The sequence below is a fragment of the Meleagris gallopavo genome, chromosome 17 (assembly GCF_000146605.3).
Source record: "Meleagris gallopavo isolate NT-WF06-2002-E0010 breed Aviagen turkey brand Nicholas breeding stock chromosome 17, Turkey_5.1, whole genome shotgun sequence".
Taxonomy (NCBI): Eukaryota; Metazoa; Chordata; class Aves; order Galliformes; family Phasianidae; genus Meleagris; species Meleagris gallopavo.
Genome location: NC_015027.2, coordinates 11,536,782 through 11,560,902, shown reverse-complemented (window position 1 = coordinate 11,560,902; position 24,121 = coordinate 11,536,782). Strand labels below are relative to the sequence as shown.

At 54.2% G+C, this 24,121-nt stretch overlaps 1 protein-coding gene across 10 annotated transcripts in view; it reads right to left on the bottom strand.

The window, feature by feature from the left end:
* HDAC7 (histone deacetylase 7) overlaps window positions 1–24,121 on the bottom strand; it is a 62,168-nt gene that overhangs the window by 22,142 nt on the left and 15,905 nt on the right. For 2 of the 10 annotated variants that reach the window (XM_010720550.2, XM_019621187.1), the window contains exons 1-2: window positions 18,073–18,320; window positions 16,056–16,126 (exon numbers count right to left, since the gene is read on the bottom strand). The exons of 2 other annotated variants lie outside the window; for them this stretch is intronic. In XM_010720550.2, coding sequence (XP_010718852.2) covers window positions 16,056–16,126; window positions 18,073–18,305 — 304 coding nt within the window. In that variant the 5' untranslated portion in view covers window positions 18,306–18,320. Of the gene's footprint in view, window positions 1–7,975; window positions 7,998–11,926; window positions 11,964–12,454; window positions 12,927–16,055; window positions 16,127–18,072; window positions 18,321–23,025; window positions 23,168–24,121 lie in introns of those variants that run through there. 6 more of the 10 variants (XM_010720551.2, XM_010720546.3, XM_010720549.3 and 3 more) reach the window with 6 other exon arrangements.

Genomic DNA, 24,121 nt, shown 5'->3' with positions numbered 1-24,121 from the left:
CTGCACCGCTGCCATCCCATCCACAGCCCAGCTGCACCAGGAGAGCTGTGAGCCCGGCTGCTCCACTCCCCAGAGGCTCCCAAGTGCATTTTTGTCCCTCTTGACACGTTAAAAATAGAAAGCAGCAGTGTTATTGTCCCGCAGGCAAATATAGAAAGCTTACATCCTCGCTTGCTACGCAGCAGAGACTGTTCTAACACACTGGAAAGCTCTATTCACCAATAGAGCAAAACTTGGGAAATCAGCACACCTCTAAGAGAATTTGATGGACTACAGCTCTAAACACCATGGTTAACTTGCCCTCCCCCTCCTCTCCTCGCTTCCCTGGCTTTTCGCAGGCTTTTACGCATCTGCTCACTCTGGCCTCCAAGGAGGCTGCGCAGGCTCGCACGGCACTCTGCAGAAGAACGCGCTGCCCCGGTGCTGCCCTCGCAGATGGGAAAGCAAACATGATCCAATCTGGGAGTGGACTTGTCACTGTCCTCCCTTAACGCTTTCCAGCTCCAGACAAAGCGCTGCTGCAAGGAAACCCATGGCACAGTGAGAGGGGAGCTGGAGGATGCTGCATCCCAGCTCCAGGTTCCAAAGGGTGAAAGGGATTTGCATTTGCGTGCTCCTTACAGACCCCTGAAGGGAAAAGGCAGCGGTGACCCCAGCAGCAGGAGAGCACTGAGCTTCCCCATCCGTCACCCCTGCTGACTCAGGAGGGAGGGGGCCCCAGCCTCATTCTTGGAAAGGGAAGATTTCTACGCAAGCTCGGCTTTTCCATGAGCGTTTGGGCGAACGCACTGCACCACTCCCACCCAGCTGGGACGGGGCTCGAGATCCAATTTCATTTCTCCAAAAAGAAAAAAAAATAAAAATAATTAAAAAAAAAATCACATGGGAGATGGAAGAATTCAGCAGGTCACTTCCAGCTCCAGGCAGGATCCCCGCCTTCTGTAAAGGCAGCCCTGTGCAGGGACTCTCTGTCCTTCCTGCAGCTCCCCGGAGTGCCGCTCGACATGGAGATGCAGCACCAGGACCCGCTGCTGCCTCAGCACAGAGAACCCAGAGGGTCAGGTGCAGAGTTCCAAGGGAGCTGCCTCAGTCAGCCGGCCCCCAACAGCACAGCAAAGCCCAAGCAGGAATGGCAGCAGGTTTGTGCTGCACCCCGTGGTGCTGCCCCTCGCTCCATCCTACTTGCTGGCTCCAGGGATCTGCCAGCTCCAACTCAGAGCAGCATTTAAAGGCTGGCTTCTGCACTTCGGTGCTGTGCCACATGCTGGCTTGCTGGACTCAGCAGAAAGGAGCAGCAGTCAAAGCCAGGAGCAGGCAGGCTATCGCACTGCAGGCACCAACCAGCTCCAAACAAGGCACCCCCACTTTAAGCCCACCTCCCTGGGGGTAGGAGCATCCCGACAGGAGGGCAGGGAAGGTGTCAGGGCTGATTCATAACCAACACCCCAGCAAGCACCGCTGCAGCAGTAAGGCTGTAAATATCCTCATGCAGACACAGTGAGCAGACTGAGCATAACTCACTTCAACCCCCCCCCTCTCGCCTCCCCTTCGCCCCAAAAGAAAACACACACCCAGAAACAGAAGGAAACCAGTCAGGAAAAACCCGATGGTCATTCGACAACTATTCCAAGCTTCTCTGATCCCAGGAGGGAGCTGCTCTGTGTTCCACCACATCCCCATAGCCACATCACAGCTGCCCCGTGCCCTCCCCCATGATCCCATGCCAGCTGTCAGGGTCTGGTGCACCAGGGCTGCTTTCTCCTCATTTCATACTGTGCACATCTCAGCTGGCATTTCAGAGCCAGCCCAGTGCCAGATTTCTCTCTGCTGAGCCAAGGCACTTGGAAATGCATGACGACTTCAGCAGATTAATTGGAAACACAGCCTGGGTGTTGCAATCCCAGGAATGACTCCAATTTCAGGAACAAATGTTTTCATCTCAAAGTGGGAGCAGTCACCCAAGTGGAAGGGTGCATTTTTGTTGCTATAGCTCACCCCTCCCCTGGTGCGGGGGGTGGGATGGGAGCACAGCACTGTGTCCCAATGGGGCAACCAGACAGGCACTCGAGTCACCAGGAGCTGCTGCAGGGATTCCTGATGCTCCAGCTGGCTCCAGAGGGGGACAGCTGAGGTTTGCCCACGTTCTCTCTCTCCTTTCACAGCAGCACATCATTCCTGCCATGATCTACAGCAAGAGGTGGGAGAACAGGAGGTGGTGGGGTCCCTGCTGCAGTTCCCCAGGTCCCTAAGGGTGGCTACAAGGCAAGAAGAGTCCTCCTGTGGTTCCATCCTCATCCTAAGGATATGTTCCCAGTTCTTGCACAGGTCACTTTCCAAAAGGCCACTAACCCTGCCTGGAGCCCAGCAGAACCTGCTCCACCACTTCATCCAGGCTGGAAAAGATGTCCCTTGGCTCTTCTAACTTCCATCCTCACACACGGAGCCTTTCACCCTAAGGACCAGGCGGCCAAGGAGTCCCCAGAAGGCCTCTGCTGAAGGCTACGGGAGCTCAGAGATTCACTTTCTGGTCCCACCACTCTTGAAGGTGATTCTTCTGCTCCGTGTCAAACGGGTGGTGACAGCCCAGGCCACCACACTGCAGCAGTGCTGGAGGAGATGCTGGCTGCCAGCACAGCTCCCCAGAGCCAAGCCCAGCAACAGGTCAAGAAAGAAGGGACCTATTCCCACAAGGAACAGGGCTGAACTTGCCAGGAGCTGGAAATCAATCCCCATGGGACCATTCACTCCATCTAGTGGCAAGCCATCCCCGTGCTCCCATGTTATTTCTCCTTCTCTATAGCAATAATTCTTCCCCCCCTCCTAGGATTTTCAACATCAATTTGCCATTTCTTTGCTCAGTGCTGTTTCCTGCCAACCTCCCATGCTCTCTTAGGTGGTCCCTCCACAGCCATCACAACTCTCCAACTCTCGCTCTCCCTTGGCTGCCAAAAACAAAGTCCTGCCACGGCTCAACAGCTGCGCAGCAGCTTCCCTGCTCCTGAAGCTGAAGGTGATAAGCAAAGAAGAAAAGCTGGTCTGGCCAGAGTCCTGGCAGGGATGTCAGCTCTGATAGCCTGCTGCCAGGGCTCCTGCAACCCAAGAAAAACTGCGTGGGCTGTGGAAAGGGCATGTGGCTGCTGCTGGAGAAGAAACCAAGCTGAAAGCCCAGGGATGGACGCTGGGAGAAGCCTGCTTGCTCAGCTCCCGTGAGCTGCACGCACTGCTAGCAGGCACCCAAGTGGGAAGGAGGGACGGAGGTGCTGCAGCTGCTTTGCTGAGTCTGTGTCTGCTGCAGACATGGAGCAGTGCTCACATCCACTCCTCATTTGGCAGAGGTGCAGCAGGACTGTCCCACGCTGAGCTGCGAGGACGTGGAGCGAGCAAGAGCAGCCTGCCTCGTGCAGATGAGATGGGGGGGCCGTGATTTCAGCTGGATAAAAAGCACGCTCACCTTCCCAACCAACTCACTCCTGCAGGTCCCATTTCGGCTGGCTGCACCTCCTCCTCCAGCTGCTTGGCCTCCTTCAGCAAAGCTTTGCCAGAGCTGGAGCTGGACCCAGAGCACAGCACACACCGCAGCTTCTCAGCATCCCCCTGGGCAGTGAAACGCTGTGGCACACCCTGGCCTGTACAAACTCTTCCTGCAGCCCCTTGTCCAGGCCTAGATCCACTTCCCCCCACCCCCAAATCCAATTTCTTTCTAAAAGATTTAGAAATTTTATGATATTGCCTCTCAGAGCAATATTTTTCTCTATAAAATTGACATAAAAAAAGACAGATCCTGGCTAGAGTTTTGGCTAGGGGCTTGATTTTTTTTTTTTTACTTGCTGACTTGAAGATGCTAACCCCTCTCTTTGCTGGTACCTCTGCACTGCACCACGCTCACAGAAGTCACCCACATCAGACACCTTCCAGCCAAGACAGCTCCAGCACACTCTTCCATTAAGACTCCCCAAGACACATCCCAATGCCATCCTAATCCACTAACCTACTGGAAACCACTTTGACCAAATCCTTGCATCAAATCCATGCAAATCATGGCTTTTCTGCAATTCATTTCGATATTCTGACAAAACAAAACCACCAGATGTTGTAATGAGATGCCACTTACAGAGCTTTCCTCACTCCAGCACCTCCTTTGAGATCTGCAATTGGGGCAGCCCTCTCTCCCTAACCAGGACATCTGAATGCTAAACGCACGTAGGAAAAGCAAACTGTAGCATGTTGGCTTTCCAAATCAGCCTGGTGAGCTCCAGCCAGGTTTCATCTCTCACTCCCATGGTCAGCAACACCCAAATCACGAGCAGAGAGGAAAAAGCCGCACGGATGGAGAAGAAAGCTGTTGAGTTATGCAAGGATGCCCTCCGGCCAGCAGCAGTGCTGGGAGGCCTCCTGCCCCAAGCCAGGAGATAAGGCAGCAAGAAGGGAGGACACGCAGATCCAGCACACACCCAAGCTCACGCCAGCCCCAGCCCACAAATCCTTCTGCAAGTTTCTCCGTCCCACCTCCAGATGTGCCAGCACCCCGTCCTACACCCTGTGCCCCTCCCAGGCTTCTCCTCTGTCACACCCTCCACCTTCCTTGCTCACTTTGGCACATCGTCCCCAACACGTCTGCGTGGTGTGAAATGACCTCGGTGTGCTAGCCAAGCATTATCACTTGTTCCCATCGCTGTCACAGGCCATCATCCAGTCTGGGCTCCTGCAGAAAGGAGAAAACCTCCACCCAACAGCACAGTTACTCACGGGTAAGCCAGACCCAACAGGACACCCAGCCCCGACAGCACGGTCTCATCAAGAAGGAAAAATTCCTTCCAGTTCCTTGAGCTTGACAGATCTTTCAAGGGTTCTTCATTTGTCGCTGTTATGAATCCACACCTCAAACCACAAGCAAAAAAGGCAGCCAATAAGATAGACAGGAGCTGCAAACAAAACCGGGAGCTCTTTGGAAGGAATGAGGCTCCAGACAGTTCTCCAGGGGCTCCTTTTTGCTGTGATTCGATGTGAAATCGGATCAGACACGGTACTCCTAGGATGGCATTTCAGGGCCAACGCACAAATTGCAAACTGTCCTCTGCCCCCACCACGACACTGCTTTGCTCCATTTCTTTGGATCCCTCAGGTCTCCTTTGCTGATGAAACCAGCCTGAGCTTCACCACCATGCCCCCCTTCAAGGCAGATCCAGCACTGTTCAGCCTTCCAACAAGCCATGGCCCTTTCTGAAGTGGAACTGCTCCAGACCTTTGAGCTCCAGAGGTGATGGAAAGTCCATTCTCCTACCTGATGGCACCATTCAGAAGCAGACTCGGAGCCTTTAGCCCTGGTCAGTTATTTTTGAGGACCAACAGCACTGTGGCACTGCCACCAGCATCATCTCTCCTGACACCAGCTCCTGTTGATCCGCTACTGATAAACCTCTGCGAGCAAAGCCAACAAGATTTAAGCACAACCTTCCACGTGCAAGGAGATAAAAAGCAAAGCATGCCCAAAGAGGCAAGCTGCAGACACTTCTGCCCAATTGCATCCCCATCAGGAGCACTTCACAGCTTCATCTGAGCTCCCACGGAAGGTCAGCATCCAGCTGCAGTGTTTACAAAGCCAACAAGAAGCACTGAGCTGGCATCTGCTGCCCTGCGAGGCTCCTACCTGTCCATGCAGGGCTCCTCAGGTTGCTGCTCGCCCCTGAGCTGAGGTTGCATTGCAGCAAAGCCTCTTTAGTGACAGATGAGACGCAGAACCACCACCCTCTGGTTGGTTACAACCCACTATCAGCATTTATTTGTTTTATATCAGAGCAAGTGAAGTGTCAAAGCACATCTCTACAATCCGCATAGCAGGCTGGGGAGTGGAGCTCTGCTTCTGGAGAGCCTTTACCTACAAAGGTTTAGCATCTCTACACCCACAGAGTACTGGCACCTGAGACCTTCAGGGCATCCCACAAACACTGTCACAAGCTGCAGGAGCTGAGGACACCCAACAGCCCACTGCTTCTAAAGCAGCATAACACACAGCACTCCATGGTTTTCATGGCTTCGGTGCTCATTTTATCATTTAACTTCCACTGAGAGACTCAGAAATAATGCAGAAACAGCCCCTGAGATGCACTAGGAGAGAGAGCAGAGCTGAGCATCACCAGACTCTTCAGCCCCTTGTCTGACCTGGGATACACACGACAGCACCTGCACTATTTCCCAGCCAGTTCTGAAAAATAAACCTCTGGAACCTGACAGCAAGGCAAGATCCAAACCCAGTGCCTGCAGCTGCAGCACATCAGCCAGAGTCCACATTTCAGGGCAGACCTCAGAGCTGGCTGCAGCTGCAACCCCATCATAGGCATTAAAACACAGCACAGCAAGGATGGCTGCAGGCTCAGGTGCCACCACTGCAGACACCTCAAACTCAGGGAGCACAGCCTAAACCAGGCGCTGCTCCCAACCTCTGCTGGTGTTGCAGATCCCTTCTCCTTCTATTCCTACAACAGTTCCTCTCCCCAAACCCACTCACACAGGAAAAGTCCCCAGAACGTGTCGAAATCCCCCACAAAGTTCTCCCACTGCGGCGAGGCCATGTCAGCAACGGTTTAATTGGTGCCAATTTCACAACTTCTCTGAGAAATGAGGAGCTTAACGAAGCCCTTCCTGCAATTTAAAGGGCCTTTAAGACTCTGAGCCGTGCACTGAAGCTACCCAAAAGCTACTGGAAAGCTAAACCTGAAGATGACTGCAACTTCCAGCCATGCAAAACCTGCTCTGTGCCCAGACACCTTACTGCTGGAGACTTTAGTTCAAAGCCCCAAATCCTCAAAATGCAACGGGAAAAGCCATGGGATTCCTCCCCCACCCCCAAATACCCCTCCTGCAGCTGCTCCAGCCCTGGGGTACAACAGCATTTAGGGGCCTGCATTGCTTTGAGCATCTTTGAAAGCTGCAACCAACCGAACCCAGAGAGCAGAGAGCTCAGCCACGTCTCTCCCTGTGCATCTCCAGATTTTGGGGCACAGCGCAGCCTTGTGCACCAAAATCTTGCGTGCGCTTTTCTGGCACAAGCACTGGGTCGGAACCAATCCAACAAGCACTGAAACTGCACCACACAGCTGCAGAGGGTATTTGCAGGTGCTCTGTGCCCATACAGGTGTATAGCTTGGATGTTTGCTTTCCTGGGTGTTTATCTTCGGGCTGTGTCTGCACACAAGCTTATCTCCCAGGGGAGGGGTGTGTTTCTCCTGCACACACTGTTATCTCAAGGGATGTGGGCTCTCTCCGAGGCGAACACCGCAGCAGTGCAGGCAGTGGGGATGGGGCTCCTGCTCCTCTCCATCATCTCCTTTTATCAGTGAGAGGGAAAGGAAAACACAGCAGCTCTAACAAGGAGGGGAAGGGAGAAAGATGTGAGAAGGATGGAAAGGGGAGGAAGGACGGCGGGGTCCTGATGGAAGAGCACTGATCCCATCTGGATGAGTTCAGGGTCTCCTCGAAAGAACCCTGGTTTCCCTATAAATGCATTACCTCCCATTATCTTCCCAAAGCCCTCTTGTTCACATAGGGGATAATTAACACAGCCATTCCTAATGCTCATTTCACGTGCTGACTCCTCTGGAGATGGGCACTCTGAGCTGCCCGGCGCATCCTCACCACATCCTAGCACAGACAGGAGCTCTGCCTGCTGCCATCCCAGATCACCATATAGGAAGGCACTAATTAGCTCTCTCATCACCACGGAATTATTTGAAGGCTTGCATCTCACTGCAAGCAGCACCACCTGGCTTTGCAGCACCAAGCTTCAGGCTGCACCCTATGGGCCCCCCTCATCACCATGGTGCTTTTCTCCATCACTCCATCCCCCTCCAAAAAACACCAACCAGTTCCACTCTGAAACCTCCCAGCCTGTTGGTCACACCCTGGGACCTTGGCTTTCTTCACAACATCAGGACCTTGAGCCAATCTCAGCCCGGGCAAACACTCAGCAATGTCTCACCTGAGCAGCTCCATCCCCTGCATCCATGCGGGACCCTCGGCGCTGAACCTGCTGCAGCCTTCTCCCCCAGCACAGCTCCCAGCCAGCAGTTTGTGCAGCTGCTGCCTCACATCTGCCTGCTCTCCTGCCAATTGCCCAAGAGCCCTCAGCCTCTCATGCCCAACAGTTCAGCTGTCATGGGCTGTGGGAAACCTCAGCTTTGGAAACGCTGCGTTTACACTGATGCAACCCTGCAGACATTCGTTTTCCGGAGTTGCTGTTAAGGGGGAGTGGAGGAATATCCAGCCTGGGTTATGGGCTGACCCGTGTCACGGCTGTGGCCAAGTGCAGCCTCCCTGGGCTGTAACTCTACCTCTTTCCTCTCCACCCCCCTTGGTCCCATCCCACTGCTCGCTCCTTGCAATTCCTCCACCGGTTCCACGCGCCATACGGCTTCCTCCACCATCTGGGCTCCATTTAGGGGAGCTGATGTTTTTCACAGGGCTGTAATCTAAACTTTGGTATTGAGTTTACATCTCGCATACCAGCGTCTCACCACTGCGCCTGGCCACGCCGGGGGGGTGTCTGGGCTGCCAGCCTCCATCCTGACACAGAGGGATGCAGCACCTCGGCAGCTCCACGTACCTGCAAACCATCAGATGGCCCAAGAACTGCAGATGCTGATGCACAAATCCCACATGGATCTAGCCAGGCGCTGGGCACGAAGCTGGAAAGCAGAGCAGCTCACCCTGGGAGGCTGCAGATGGAAGCTGGAGCTCCTAATCAGCCTGTTATCCAGCCTCCATCACCAGCAGCAGGAAATTCTCTTAGTTTTTTTGCCTTAAGCCCTACCCTTATCTCCATCCATACGCTGCAGTCAGACCCTGCAAGCAGCATTTCTCAGAGCAAGGACAAAGGTTGTCCTCTGGGGAGCAGAGGATGGACACTGAGAGGCACCAGGTCCTGCAGCATCGCACTGCTTGCTGCCGCTCTGCTTGACCCAGACCAACCAGATGCAACCATCAAAGCCAAGTTCCACCAACAGCAAGCCCAGACCATCAGGGAGCAGGAGATGAGAGTGCAGGAAGCAGCAGCGGGCCAGGGGCTTCCAGCAATGAAGAATTGCTGAGTTTGTAGGCATCTGCATTTGCAGCTGCCTGTGCTGCAGAGGTGGGACAGGAAGATCTGTGCTCCCAGGACCTCGCTGGACTGGGCTATGAGCAGACTGCTCTCCATCTCCTTTTCTGCTCCGCTCAGCGTATGTTAAACAGATATTAAAAAGCACAAAGTCTTCGCCCTGAGCTGCTCAGAGCTCTCCCTTCCCAGAGCAATGTGCCCCGAACACTTTGCATCGAATCTTCCATCTTACAGCCATACAAACCCGGAGCGGAATCAGGCAGCGAGGCTGTGATGAGGACAGACCCACCACCACCACCACCCAAACTAACAAGCAAATTCAGGCACCGTGCAAGCAGCAAGGAGCAGCTTCACCACCCAAACACAGTTAAGGTGCTGCATTTGCAGAGAGGCTGGCACGACAGCTCCTCTACCAGACACTGGCCCAGCTCTCCAGCCCCCACAGTTATTTATGAACTGCGAGGGCTTGCAGGCTGCCAGCACGCCCTGCCAGCGGGCACAGCAGCATCAGCAAGCACCGTGAGCTGGTTGCATGCTGCAGCTCTGCTCCAAGCCCTGCAGCAGCCCCCACCCCCTTCTCCTCGCCCCCCGACCCAAGGGTCTGCTCTGCTCTTTGGCCAAGCAACCAGGCTGGCTCCATCCCAGCAATCCACATGGCCAAGCCAAAAATGAGAAGTAATGTTTTTATACTTGGACTTTTCAGGCAGGATTTAGTCATTTGTGGACACGAAGGCTTGGCAGAACGCTCTGCCTCCGCTCACCTACTGCAGTGAGCAGCTGTTTGTGACGGCAGAGCCCTGGAGATGGAAGAAGAGAGACTGCTTGTGATTTATTCCAGGTGAACCCTGATTTAATCCAGAAGCATCCAGCTGACGAGGAAGGAGTCGCATCCAGCATGCAGTTGGGCACAGACTCGCACAACACAAACATCCAACAGCTTCACAACAACAAATCCAGCAGGGACTTCTACCCCAATTTACCTAATGGCTAAAAAATTAGTTATAGGCAGAAAAGCCAAACCCTCTCTGAGTGCACACTTGCTTTAAGGAGGCAGAACAACTGAGACCCGGTCTGTCATACTAGAAAAGCAGGTTCCAGCCCAGCTCTGTAAGGGTTGTACAAACCCTGTTTGCTTTCCCTGCACCATGGAGAAAAGCTTCCTTCCATGAGCCCAGCCATCACTGCCCAGCTCTGGGAGGCCCAAGGAATCACCAACACTGCAGTAGAAGCCCATGGCCCTGCACACATTCTGCTGGGGCTCCAAGCAAAGCTCTGTGCAGCCTACAGTCTTCCTATGGAAGAGTCAGTGTGCTAGCAGGCCTTTCTGCACTTGTGCCCTGATTGCAATTCCTTAATTCTTCCTGCCACGTCGACAGCAAGGCTTGCCACTGCTGCCACAGAGCAGAGGGCAGCCCACGTTCCCAGCACTGCAGCAGGGAAACGTTTTGTCCCGTTGCAGAGCAAAGCCCTGCAGCATCTGTGGGGAGGCTGCAGGCTCCGCAGCATGTGTTCAGTGAAGATTTGCTCAGGGGAGTTTGCACCGTGCGGTCACATATCTGAGCCTGCTGGCTCATCCCACCCGCTCCTCAACAGCTCTGGTGCTGTAAGCAAGCCCTGTGCGACAGTTAAGGCAGGGCAGAGGGTGAACTGAGCCTAATCTGGGCTGCCAGAAGAGAGAGACAGCAGGAGGAAGGGAAGGGGAGAGGGCACCGTCCCCTCCATCTCAGCAAAACACCGACTCCACTGTAAGTCCCCACCTTAGGGCCAGAGCAAAACTTCTCAGGCACGAGCCCAAGGCTTATCTGCTGCTCCCTCCCTACTCCCACATTTCTGTTATCGAACCAACGTTACTTATCTACAAATCCTGCCTCTTAAACCAGCAAAGCCACGCCGGTTCCTGCGGCGCTGATGCTTGGCTGCGTCCCTCAGCTTCAGCAGGGAGCCCCAGGAACACCAGCAGTCCCCACGGCACCCTGTGACTGACGCCACATCCGTCTGTCCGACTGCAACCCCTCCGTGGGTCCCACCACCGTGCTCTGCAGCCACTGACCCTCTTCCCGCAGGTTAAACCACTTCAAGCATCCTACGAGCTGAGTTTATTTAGGAGCCCAGAACAAAATCTGGAAGGAAAGGGAGCCAACCGGGAGCTGCGTTTGGTAACCGAGCGTGGGATAAAGCTCAAAGGAACGCAGCAGAATCCACCAGGGCACAGATCAGCAGCACAGCCCCGTTAAGCACCGACCACTGGAGGAGAAGTGCCTCGACGAGGAGCCTCCGTGCCCTGCAGGCAGGCTCCTGCAGCAGTCACACAGCTGTCCCGGCTTTGAGACAGATAAGGCTCAAATGATTCATTCACTCTAAACCTTTATTTGTTCTTGCTTACCCAGAAAGAGCCAGCAGCTGCTAATGCTAAACTGGGACAGCACCCAAGCACAGACAAAGGCCTGCAAAAACAGGTTTAAGGAGGAACCGATTGTTCAAAAAGCAATCCTAGAAGAGGGAGGTTAGAAAGGAGCGCAGCGCCGTGCAGGAGGAAGAGGAAGCCAGAAAGCACCTAAAAATACATCTTTCAAGAAGCAACCAAGCACAGGACAAAGGCCTCGCCTGCACGTGACCATCACCCACAGCACAGGCAGGATGTGAGCTGGGTACACAGCACTCACTCCCCAGCAACCCCACATCCAGAGCGCGTAGCAAAAGCCACGGCCAGCAGCTTTTGCCCCAAGAAAGCTCAGTTCTGCCATGCAACAAGCATTCTGGGTGTGGAATGCTGCTCCATTTGTGCTCTGACCATCCCCACGCACTGTGCCAGATCCACCCCAGCTGGGAACCCACCTAAAGCCAGCAGAGATGGCATCAGACAGCTTCAACAAGTTCAGAGGAAGTCTGGAAAACAAGACTGCTCCCAAGATGCACTCTAAAAAACAGCCGAGCCCTGCTGAAGGACTAACACAGGGTCAGTCCTTTGGGCTGTGTACCCATCTGGGCAACACCTTCAGATGTGATAAGTGAGTTTCCCCATGAAACAGCCAGAAGTGGCAGAGCAGGAGAGCTGAGACTGCCCTGCTGCTGCTACGGCTGGGGCTGCCACTGCCTGCTCCTCTCTTGCAGCTGCAAGGCTGCAGAAAGCTCTCACGTGGGCACAGGGCTGGGAATGGAGGATGAGTAAGCAAAGCAGCAAAGAATTTGACCTGCTCCTGCGCGGACCCAGCGGGGTGAGAGCTTCAGCTCTGCCCCACGCAGGCACCACTCCGTGCGACCTCCAGAAGGATGCTCCCAAACACGTCCAGCCAGCCCACCCCACGTCAGGAGACGGCACTGTGCAAGGAAGGAAAACCCCCCAGGGGTGTGAGAGGCACTTACAGGACGGGCTGAACATCACCAGCGCCGCAGACAGAGTCAGAGCTGTGCCCTGAGGCTGAGAACATCCAGCTAGTTCCGCTCCCGGGAAGCCACCGCTCCGCATCCCACATTCACTTCTGCTTCGTTCCTGCCGTGCACGTATCTGGTCATCGGGGCAGCACCGAGACGCAGCAAGATAAGCCTGCTTGAAGATGGGCCAGATGCAAAAGGGCACTTAATGAACTCTCGTGCACTGAGTCATCCCGTCTGCAGAGCCGTCCGCCTCCTCCGGAGCGCACACCAACGCCGGCAGCTCTTATTTCATGCTCACGTCGGTGCAGAAGCCTTTGAGCACAGCAGGCTGAGGCTGCTGGGTAGGGCTGTGCCCGAGCTGTCCCTTCAAAGCTGCCATGAAACGCAAACAAAACTTTTGCATGGCACAAGTTTGCTATTCTTCACCCTTCGGTCCTTGAACTCATGACTACTGAGCAAGGCGGCTTGCTCAGCTAACCAGCAGGCTAAGAATAGAGACCTTGAAGTGAAACCTACAGGGATTGGCAGCTATTTTGAGAGCACTCAGCCGGCGGGGCGGCGTGACATAAGAGGATATAAAGAGGAAACTCTGCACAACAACTCTCACCTCACCGAGATTTGGTTAAGTGAAGGTAGAGCCTCCATGAGTGCTTTTGAGGCAAAACAAACACAGAAACGAGGCCACCTCTACATCAATACGGGATTCCAAACCAGGGCTTGCAGCTCCGTGATGCACCCCAGGAGCAGCTCAGCCTCTTCTCTGTGCTTCCAACCCCCCCTCAGAGCCTCACAGCTCACCAGCAAAACACAGGCATAGAAGGGAGGGCTGCGATCTGCCCGGTCACCAGATGTGTTTGAGAAAGATCTGGTCTCGGTTAGCAGCCAGCATTAAGATTAATGTAAGGAAATTTAAATGGCAATACTCAGAGCGTATTTGATTTCAAGCCTTAGGTACTTGGAAAACAAACATACAAGCTATGGTTTCTGGATATCAAGCTGTCACCTGAAACCAGTCCCTGCAGCAGCACAACTGCAAGGAGCTCCCTGCATCCACCTCTCCACGTGCAGAGCAGAGGCTCCGAGCATCGGAACATCCTCCTCAGAGCTGAGGATGGTGATATTCTCCTGGTTTTTGGACAGGAAGAAGCTGCAAGCAGGGACTCCCAATTCACCAGCTTCACCTTTTATAAAGACATCCCACCAAAACCTGCACAGGGCACTGGGAGAACAGCACACCTCCAGCAGCTGTTACTCCCTCCCTCCTTACCACCAGCCTCTCTGCAGCAGATATTCTCACCCTGTAGCCACCAACAGACAATACTGGAAAGCTTGTGGCCTCTTAAGTGTTGCTTAAGGCAGCTGGAGCTGGAAAATAGCAACAGGAAAGAGGAGACTCTTCTCAGTAGTTGTGCCCCCAGGCTACGCACAGAAACATCCTCTGAAGCCTCAGTGCATCAAACTGCCAGTGAACCTGCAGGATTTACATAAGCCTTGAAGTTTTGGATAAGCATCGAGGAATAAATTCAGAAGGCAATCCTGTATCAAGCTCTCTGGGAAGTGACGTTCTCCACATTTTCTGTGCTGCCCAAGGCCTCGCTCTTATGCAACAGCAGCTTTTGAAAAAGCAGCATCAGCATCAACACAGCCTTCCCCTCCCTTGCGTAAGAGATTCCCCTTCCGTGAAGGCTCCGTTTTGAGGCATTACTTTTGGATAGCAGTCAGTAGGGTTTTTTTGATCCTGAGTGATCCAGTAAATGCACTGAGCACCCGGGAGAGCCATCAGCAAGCAGTGCCACAAGCTGGCAGCCCGAGCTGTGCACCACCCAGCAACACATCCCACTCCCAGGTTGGCACTGGAGGATGCTCCAGGCAGTGGCACACACCCTGCACAGCCAAAGCATTTCTCCATCGTGATCAGAGTCCCTCCTGGAGGCCAGTCCAAGGTCCTCGCTGCTCTCAGCACTATCCCGGCTCCCACATCTCCCTCCTCTTGCACCCCACAGTGAGCACCCACAGTCCCAGCCTAGCACACACTGTCCCCCACTGCCGTGCAGAGAGATTGCAGGGTGAGCACAACCACTCTGCTTCACACTGGTGGGAGCACTGGTTTAATCCAAGCATGCAGTGCAGCCCTGGGAAGAGCTAAGCCCCTCTCTGTTGTAAATGGCTCACGGGATGGAGCTGGACCTATCTGTCCAAGTGATGGAGCCTGTGGTTGTGATAAGGTGCAAGAAGCCAGGCAAAGATGCACTGACCACAGCACCATCCACTGCACACAGCCTTAAGCACGGTGGACTGAGATTCTAAGAGGAGAGAGGGCAAGCAGGTATGTGTGATGGATGTGTTAATGCATCCAAGTGTCACTCACAGCTGCTGCCCCGCTCCAGCCCACCCTTGGGACCAGGAGCACCATGGACACCCTTTGCTCTGAAGCTCCCTGCCCAGGAACAACGCGGCTGGCAGCCTGGCACCAACTCATGGCTCTTTCCTCAACATCCTCCCATATTACCCAACAGGGACCAGAGTGACAGGGACATACGTACAGACTGCCACCTCATACAACGAAATACAGGTTCCTGTGCATCACCGCCTCCAGCCCTGCTCTGCCCAGGGCTGATGTGCCCCAGCACAGATCCTTCCTTCAAGGTGAGCCCGGGGAATTTCCAAAGTCAGCCCAGCAAGCACTTGGGCTACATTTACTATTTATAGTTTGATGACTGGGATGAAGCCACCCAAGCATACCAGCTTCACTGGCTCTGGCTAAACTCAAGCACCAGTGACTGAATCCTGCACAGCACACAGGGGCTCAGAGCTCATTCAGTGTTAGCAACAGCTGCTATATCTGGAAGACTGTTTCAAGGGAAGCTGGAGCTCTCCAAGGCAGAGAAAGAAAACAAATCCTTCACATACATTCTGCAGGACAGCGCTGCCCTCCTAAACATCCTCGGCTTTAACAACCCCAAGTTTAACAAAGCCAAGTTTAAAGCTTTCTGCTAAAAAGCAACGAACTGCAGCTCACCAGCTCTGCACCCTGAATGCGTCCACCTGCTGGAAAACCTCATGTCACATCCCACAGCAAACACACAACCTCAGATCTCTGAGAGCAAGAAAACTGCCTGTGAAGCACTGCACCCTGCTCACCAGGGGACGGCAGCTTGGCACGGGAGCGGAGTGGCCAGACCCAAACCACACTCGCTGCAGGCACCAACAAAGGAAGAAAAACATCACAGCAGCTCAGCACAGCTTTCTGCAGTGTTTTTAGTGCGAGCTGCAGGGCTTTCTGTAGTATTTTTAGGGCGGCTTGGCAGAGAGCAGGGCTCTCAGAGCCTTGCTCACAGAGGGCTGCCCAAGCCTGACACGAGCCCACCCAGCTGCAGCCAGACTCAACAGGGCCAGGACACGGTCCCATGGCCATCAGTCATCAGCCCCGTTCTACTAACGACACAAAGTCAGCAAAGAAGCTGCTAAGAGGAAGCCAGCAAAGCCTGAATCGGGGAAGGATGCATTCTTGCCTTCAGGGAGCATAGCAAGATAATGAGACACAGACCTCGGGAAGGACTCGATGCAACAGCTCACAGCACTGACTCACCTCCCCGTCCTGCGCAGCCGTCCCTGTCCCCACGCTCTGGCTGGAGGGAACAAAGCAGGACACTGCTACAGCTGGAAGAAGACAAGAGGTAACCGATCACATCAGAAAAAAATTAGGTCTTGGTGCTTGAACCTTCGACAAACATGGGTCAGACCCCAGCCAAAGCAAAGGGATTCGCACACAACCCTGCTGGAGCTGGGTAATGATGCAGGAGCTGCCCTGGTTCAGAGCACTGCCAGCACTCTGGTTTATTTTTTCCCTCCTCAAGGTCCCAGCTGTTAAATACACGACTGCAGGATCTCTCGGTCTTTCTCAAAAAAGCACATCTACCATTTCATCCATCACTTGAACAGGAAAAAGCCCCAAAGCCTGCTCCACAAAGACTCCAGGCACACAAAGCCTCTCACTACTGACATTTTCAAGTCTTAACATATTGTCTTTGAACAGTTTCTAAATGGTTTGGGTTTGGCAGCACTGGCTCTCAGCCTCCCAAGAGCCATTTCTAAGTGCCCTGAAGTGAGAGAACTCTGCTTGGCCTCAGCCCAGCACCCCAAAACCACTGGTGCTGCCACTCACATCCCTACAGCCACCTGCCTCAAAACACACCAAGCCACCGTTCCCAACCAAAGCCGAGCTCCCAGCACCAGATAAAGCCTGAGTTTTCATTATAACCTACAGCCCAATGAAGTGTGAACACAGAAACAAGGGCCAGAGCCGTGACACTCGTGCTTCAGCCACTGCAGAAGTGAGTTCCCCAACTTTGCCAGAGACACACCACAAATCCAGACCCACAGCCTCAGGATGCTGGACTTCATTGCTCTGAACATCTAGAAACAATGCTGCGGAGCTCCAAAACGCTTCTGTCAAGTCAGAGCAGCCCCGGACAGGACAGAGCATCACGCACAGACCCAAAACTGGGCACCATCCTCATCCCAGAGAGCTTCTTGCCCACGCAGGACACAGCCAAACAGTGTCGTGAACTGCTGGAAAAGGCACTTCACGTGCACCTGCACTCCACCTCCACCCTCCTGCCATGCTGCCCAGGACAAGATTACACACCTGCACGGATTGGCCTTAACATTTCCACGTGTCCTTGCACAAATCACACATCAGAAAGGTTTAGGATCTGCTCTAACCCCGTCCCCTTCCCACATGCCCACGCCTTCAATGCTTTCAGCCTTGCTGCAAAAACTTTTGCTGCCATTTTCGCTCTCCCACTTCCTGCTCACATCGGGCAGCCAAGCAGGAAGGACTGAAATCCTCAGAGCACACCAGGAAGCACCAGAAATCTGCTGCTATGTGCTGGGTGAAACGCTCTGCAGACACCTGGGCAGAGGCTTCCCAAAGCAAACGGCTTTGCAAGGAGCTGAGACCATTCTCTAGGCTAAAAACAAGGCGAAAATCACGGCACAGCCCAAGTCCTGAGGGCATTTGCTCCCAGAAATGACAGCTCTTCCCTCCTGCATGCAGCCAAGCATCCCCCTACTACCTCTGCAGGAGCCTCCAATCACGGATAATGCCTCTACCATGGAAAAAGTTGTGGGAAGCTCTGCTTTTTTGGAGCATGGGAACTGCCAGCAAAGACCAAGCGCGGGATAACCTGCAGGTCTGCGGGCTGCAGCAGGCATGGACTGCACAGCTGGGACACTCCGTGCATCAACACCGCTTTTCTACAGCAGCTGTTCCCATCCTTTCTGAACAACTCAGAAAGAAAACAAAGATACAACTCCATTAAACGCGTCACAAACCGACGGAGCCGCCGCTCCCATCCCTTACAGCCCAACCAGCAGCGGGGAAAAGCACCGGGACGGAACGAACCCCTCCAGCAGAACCCAAATCCTGCACCAAACACAGAACAACCCATCTCACGCCGCACAGAGCCGCGCTCCCATCCCTTAAACCCCCCCCCACCTCCGGCCACGAGCATCCTCAGTAGGGCAGAACCGGGGCCGTGGGGGGGGGGGAGGTACCCCCACGCGGACCCCCAGGACGCTGCCGACCCCGGACCCCCCCTCACCTCGGGCGGGGCCGTGCAGGGATAAATGCGAAGCCGGGAGGTCCGCGGCGCGTAGCGGCCGTTTTGGGGCTGTTGGCGGCGGGGATCCATGGCTCGGAGCTCCCGGGCTCCACCTGCAACGCCGCAACGGAACGGGGAGGAGACGGGAAGCCCGACCCGGTCCGGCCCACCGCGCTTTGTCTGCGGGCGGCACCGCCCCGAAGCCGCGCTGCAGCCAATGGAACCGCCCGCATCGCCGGGCCGGGCCGGGGGGCTTCAGGGTGGGGATGGAGCTGAGCCCCCCCCCGAGGGTTCGAAGGGCTCTTGGAAGCGGGGACCGAACGGGGTTTGGGTGGGGGGAGTGGGTGGGGGGTTCAAAAAGGAGTTCCGGCTCTTTTGGCGTGGTTTCGTATTGAAATGAGGTTCGTGGCGCTGTGTGGTGTGGTGTGGGTGGGTGAAATCCACCCTGTGCTGCCCTGTGGTATCCACTGCATCTCCTGCAGCACCTATTGCACCTCCTGCAGCACCTATTGCACCTCCTGCAGCACCTCCTGCACCTCCTGCAGCACCTATTGAATCTCCTGCAGCACCTCCTGCAGCACCTATAGCACCTCCTGCAGCACCTATTGCACCTCCTGCAGCACCTACTGCACCTCCTGCAGCACCTATTGCACCTCCTGCAGCACCTCCTGCTTATTCTGCAGCACCTATTGAATCTCCTGCAGCACCTCCTGCAGCACCTATAGCACCTCCTGCAGTGCATACTGCATCTCCTGCAGTGCATATTGCATCTCCTGCAGTGCATATTGCATCTCCTGCAGCACCTCCTGCTTATTCTGCAGCACTTATTGCACCTCCTGTGGCACATATTACATCTCCTGCAGCACCTCTTGCTCCTCCCAAAGCACACGTTGCATCTCCTGCAGCACAAACAGCTCACACACGCACAGAGCTGGTGCCAAACAATCAGAAAAGCATCGTCTTCTCAATGGTTGGACTTGCTGATCTTGAAGGCCTTTTCCAACCTGAGCAATTCTCTGATTCTATGATCAGCAGTGCAGGGCCCCAACCATAGCAGGGAATGTGAATCCCCAGAAGTGTTTGCAGCAGGCAGCTGGTGGAGCTGCTCGTTGGGAGCACAGTGTTGAGCTGAATTTTGTTTGGCCACGTGTTTGGTCCCAGCAAGAGATCCCCTGCGATCAGCAATGTGACAGCAGAGAAATCCCAGAGAGAGAAAATATAAGGGTCGGGTTGGTTAAATACAGGATCTGGGGAAACTTGCCTCCTGCAGCACGAGCTCTTTGCTGTCACTGCAGCTTTTTGTCTCTCTTCCCAAACCTGCAGGATGCTGCTTCGTGCTGGTACAACCCACAGACCAATTTGAAGAGGAAAAACTAGGAATTGCACGTTGAAAATCTCTCGCAGCTGCACCCTGACTGACTCTGTGAAGCTCTGAAAAAGACTCTTTGCCATGGATTTACTTTGAAAATCTGAAATCCAGCAACGCCCTCAGCGAGCAGCAGCAGCACAGGGCTGGCTGTGGGTGATTGCTGCCATTTCCTGCCCTCTCCCTCAGGACTCGCTCCCCACTGCTGCCTCCATTGATTGGATGCAAAGCATCCGTCTGCTAAAAGCAAAGGTTGCTCCGGAGTGATACAGGATGTGCAAGCAGGAAAGAGCTGTGTAGCTCGCCAGCCTTTTCTTTGCTGTTTATCTTGCTGTCTGAAGCATATTCTCTTTGAAAATGGAATGATACCAATCCAGAATATTATGCAGGTCCATGGTCTGCCATTAATTCAAGGAGCGTAGCAGCTCTTTATTATTACAAATTGAGTCAGGTACTCTTTTCATAGCAGTATTCTCACCTTTAAGGTCCCTTCCAACCATTCTATGATTCTATGAGATATGTAAGTTGTCAAGCAGTCAGCATGGATCATCCTGGCCACCATGGTGACCACGAGCCAGCAGTGTGCTCTCATGGCCAAAAAGACCAATGGTGTCCTCATTGACCAACAGTTGACCAAACATTGACCATGAGCCAGCAGTGTGCAAGAAGACCAATGGGATGCTGGGCTGCAGAGCGTGGCCACCAAGGCAGGGAAGTTCTCCTCCCCTCTGCTCTGCCCTGGGGTGGCCACAGCTGGAGCACTGAGCAGAGGGCAGGGGAGCATCCCCACATCTCAAAATAAGAAAGAGGGAAAACAAAGAAAGAAAAAAACCACACGTGGACCCAAGGAGGTGGTTCTCGGGGGCTTCAAATCACCCCCAAAGTTATCCCACAGATTTCCCTGCTGACAGCCAGGAGCATCCTGCAGGCGGGGGTCACTTGGCTCAGCTCTCCTGCCAGAGGACAGCAGCATTTCCAGGAAATCCGAAGCAGGGGGGATTCTCTGACCGCCGAATCACACTTCTCTTTTCCAAAGAAGGAATCACTTCAGATGCAGAGCAGAGCCCTGCATCATCCCGGAGCAAGGAGACCTGCGCTGGGCTGCGGCTCAGCCACGGGGCTCCACACCTCCGGAGGTCAAGCAGTGCAGATGCAGTGAGATAAACACCGAAACACGAGTGGGCAGCAGCTGGGCTTTTGCTGAGCTATTTTGTTCGCTTTTACACTACCAGAACAGAATATGGGAAGTTACACATCGAGCATGCATGCGTGCACGCAGGCTGGCACCCGATGTGAGCTATTTTCAGTGCTCTGTGAAGCTGGCTCAAGCTGCAGCTGCTCACATTGAGTCTCACCTTTGGGGCTTTCCCTTTCCCTTTCATCGATGCTTTTTTTCCTGGATCAACATTTCCTTCCCATTCATTTTCAAATCTCACTTATCTTCAGGTTCATCTGGAATGTTTAGCTTAAGCCCCTCTGAGACGATGCTCGAGCAGCACCTGATGGTGCTCTGAGCTTTGAGCCCACCCTGACCTCACCCCACGCAGAACAGAGCACATCAGTGTGCCCCCCGAGCTCCAAACGATGCCAAAATTGCCACTGTTTTGATGACAGACAGCTCATTCTGAGAACGCCCAATAACTTGACAGTGAAAGTCCCAGCAGTGCCCACTCTGTATATTTGCATATTACTCAGTGACACCAATCCAAGATGCAATTCGCTGGGATCTTTCTCCACGCTTTAAGTCTGGCAGCAGCAGGAAAAAGGGATTTATTCTCCCTTCTTAGCCCTTTTTTCCTGCTCAGAGCCCTAAATTCCCCTCAATCCATCCTTCCCAAAGGATGGGGAATGCAGCCAGGGGTTGGGCTTCCCGAGCTGGATCCGTCCCTTCAGCCCTGCTCCTGGCTCCACGTGGAACCCAAGGGCACATCCCAGAGCAAGCTGCTGTTTTTCTCTTCCAAAACAAGAGCCCAGTTGGAAAGGAGAGCTTTGAAGCTGGCTGCCAAAGGAAGAATCGTAGTGGTCTTTTCAATTTGTGATCTTCCTTGCAAAACCTGCCTCCAACTGCAAAAGTGTCCCACCGAGACCCCCCTCCATCCAGGTGTAGGATAAAGCCAAGGCTCAGATGGAGACATGAGAGCACTGAACCAGCTGGCAGCCCCGCACCGCAGGGTTAACGCCAATCACTCACCAGCGATTATTTTGGAAGCACAGGCAGTATTTTTAGCCAGGAAAGCAGGCACCACTTCCCTTTCTGCCATCTCTCCTCCCTCTCCCAATGAGCCAGGCCTCTTTGCTGTGGCCGGGTGGGGGGATGCACCCAGAACCCGCTGCTGGTTGTGAAAGAACTGTGCTGCTATTTTGATCAGAGGAGCTGAACACGCTTCACCCCCATGAGTTTTGCAATCCTCGTGCCGACAAAGGAGGAGCAGCCACCACAGGCTGCCTGGGTTCACCCCAATCCCTGCTCGATGCCCTGCAGCCAGGAGAGGGTCCATGGGGAGGGTGGGCAGTGATGGCAGCACCTCATTCTGCGCTGCTCTGCATCCTCCTCCCTCTGCTTCTCATCCCATCTCCTTCCTCCTTCCTGTCCTCCAGCCCCAAAACTCCACACTCATTGGGCCCATTCCAGGTCTGCACTCCCCAGCTCATCTCTGGACCTCACAAACAATGAACAATCAGAAGTTTCTCCTGCTTTCCAGGAGAGAATGGAGCTGTTTTTGCTTTTCCAACGGAGCTGTGCTTGCTTTTCCATCTCCTTCTATTTTTCTCCCATTCATCCTCTGCTTAGGGTTGAATTTGGGATGCTGGAGGCGGATCTGCTGAGCCTGCCAGCCACGGCTGACCCAGCAAGCAGGCAGGAGGTGGGCGAGTTGCTGACTTGGGCACAAGAAGGCTTGATGCTTTTTATTTGCTGATGTATGAAAGACACGGGAGCAGAAACTCACACCCTGAATTGGGCAACGCTGTGCTGGGCACGGGAGGAGGCTGCGAGTGGATCTTTGGGAAACTGTAGCAGCGGGGTGGTCAGGATGCATCCTGGGTGCAGACCTTTGTGCTTTGTATCTTGGGGTCTCCGTTTGTCAAAGTGAAGGCAGCAGAGGCTGAGCAGGGGCTGAGAAGGTCTGCCAACCCAGCATCAGCCCGCTGCTGGTGCAGCTCCGTCCCCAGCCGCCTCCTGAACACACCGGGCAGAACTGATGCAGCCCTGCAGAGAGCAGCTGATGATCACAGCGCTGTGCTGTGACTTCTCTACTTCCATTCAGCAACTGGAAAACTATTCACATTTCAAAGCAAAACACCGAGGGCACGCACACGCTCTGCACACAGGGCTGGCTGCCTGCTTAATAGCCTCCCTCCCCCGCAAACCTTCGCCTTGCATCACCTCTGCAGGATCTGACCCTCCTCTATGGAGACCCTCAGAGGTTCCCCAGCACCCGGACACCCCCAGCACGGCAGGGCAGTGCCCAGCCCGCATCCCACCACCCCCATCCTCCGCTGTTCTTATAACCAAACAACCGCGCTCACCCATCAGCCCGGAGGTCTGTTTTAAATAGACACTCCTTCAATAAGACCTACAAAAATACCTTTGGTCGTCCTTCTGCTCAGCATGAAACCACAGCGCGGCAAAGAGGAACCAGCGACTCAAAGCAGGGCACGCTGCAGCCCGGCCGTTCCACCCTCCCGTTGCTGTTTGCGCAAAGCAAAGGGCAATTATTGGAGATGGAAGATGCGTGCTTCACCCGCCCGCTTCCCCCCGCCGCTCTTGTGGGTCTTTCGGACGGCCCCAGGGGAGAGAAAAACATTTGTTTTAAAAACAGGAAAATGTGATTGTAAAACCACAACAATGGGCCGGGGAAGGAGCCGGAGCAGCTCTCAATTTAGCTTTCGAAACAGCCTTCCAGTTGACTAAATGTTTCTGTAACAAACAGCCGCCGCACTGCGCGCCCTCTCCTGACTCCGGCAGCGCATGCAGCGAGCGCTGCTTCGCTGTCTGTGCCACATCTGCACCGCCCACTGCAAAACCCCTTCCTTGTGCAAGCTCTGGGACAGCCCACTGCAAACCCCTTCCTTGTGCAAGCGCTGGGACAGCCCACTGCAAACCCCTTCCTTGTGCAAGCGCCCGCTGCGCTCCCCGTTTCACATCCCCTGCATTCCCAATTGATGCAGCATTTTCTGTACACCTTTGGCTTTTTCTTTCTAAAAGCAGCTGCGGTGTGGCAATCACATGAAAACCCACTGCGTGGATATGCTGACCTCTACCTGCTCATCCTCATGCTTGCTTTTTCCATCAGAGAAAAGCCAAACGTTTTCACATAAAGGGGCTGTGTGAGGTTGCGGCACAGTTTGCGCACATCACCGCCACCTGAGCGGCTGGAAATTGTTTATTTCCTTTCCAAATGCCCAGAGGGTTTGTATCCAGATAAAGAAATAATAGCTGGCAAAACTTTGTTTTCCAAAACACAAAGAGAATGCACTGCAGGCAGACCAGGCTCCGGGCTGCTCCTGGGGTTGGGAAGCCAAAAGCCAAAGGAGCCATTTGGAGGTTTTCCCTTTTTTCCCCACCTTTCCAGCTGTGTGCCACGTTCAATTTTTGCTTCATAGCGTGACTGACCTGTACTGAGCACAGCCCTGAAGGGTGGGAAGCATCACAGCAGCTCAGCAAAGGTGCACTGACTGCCC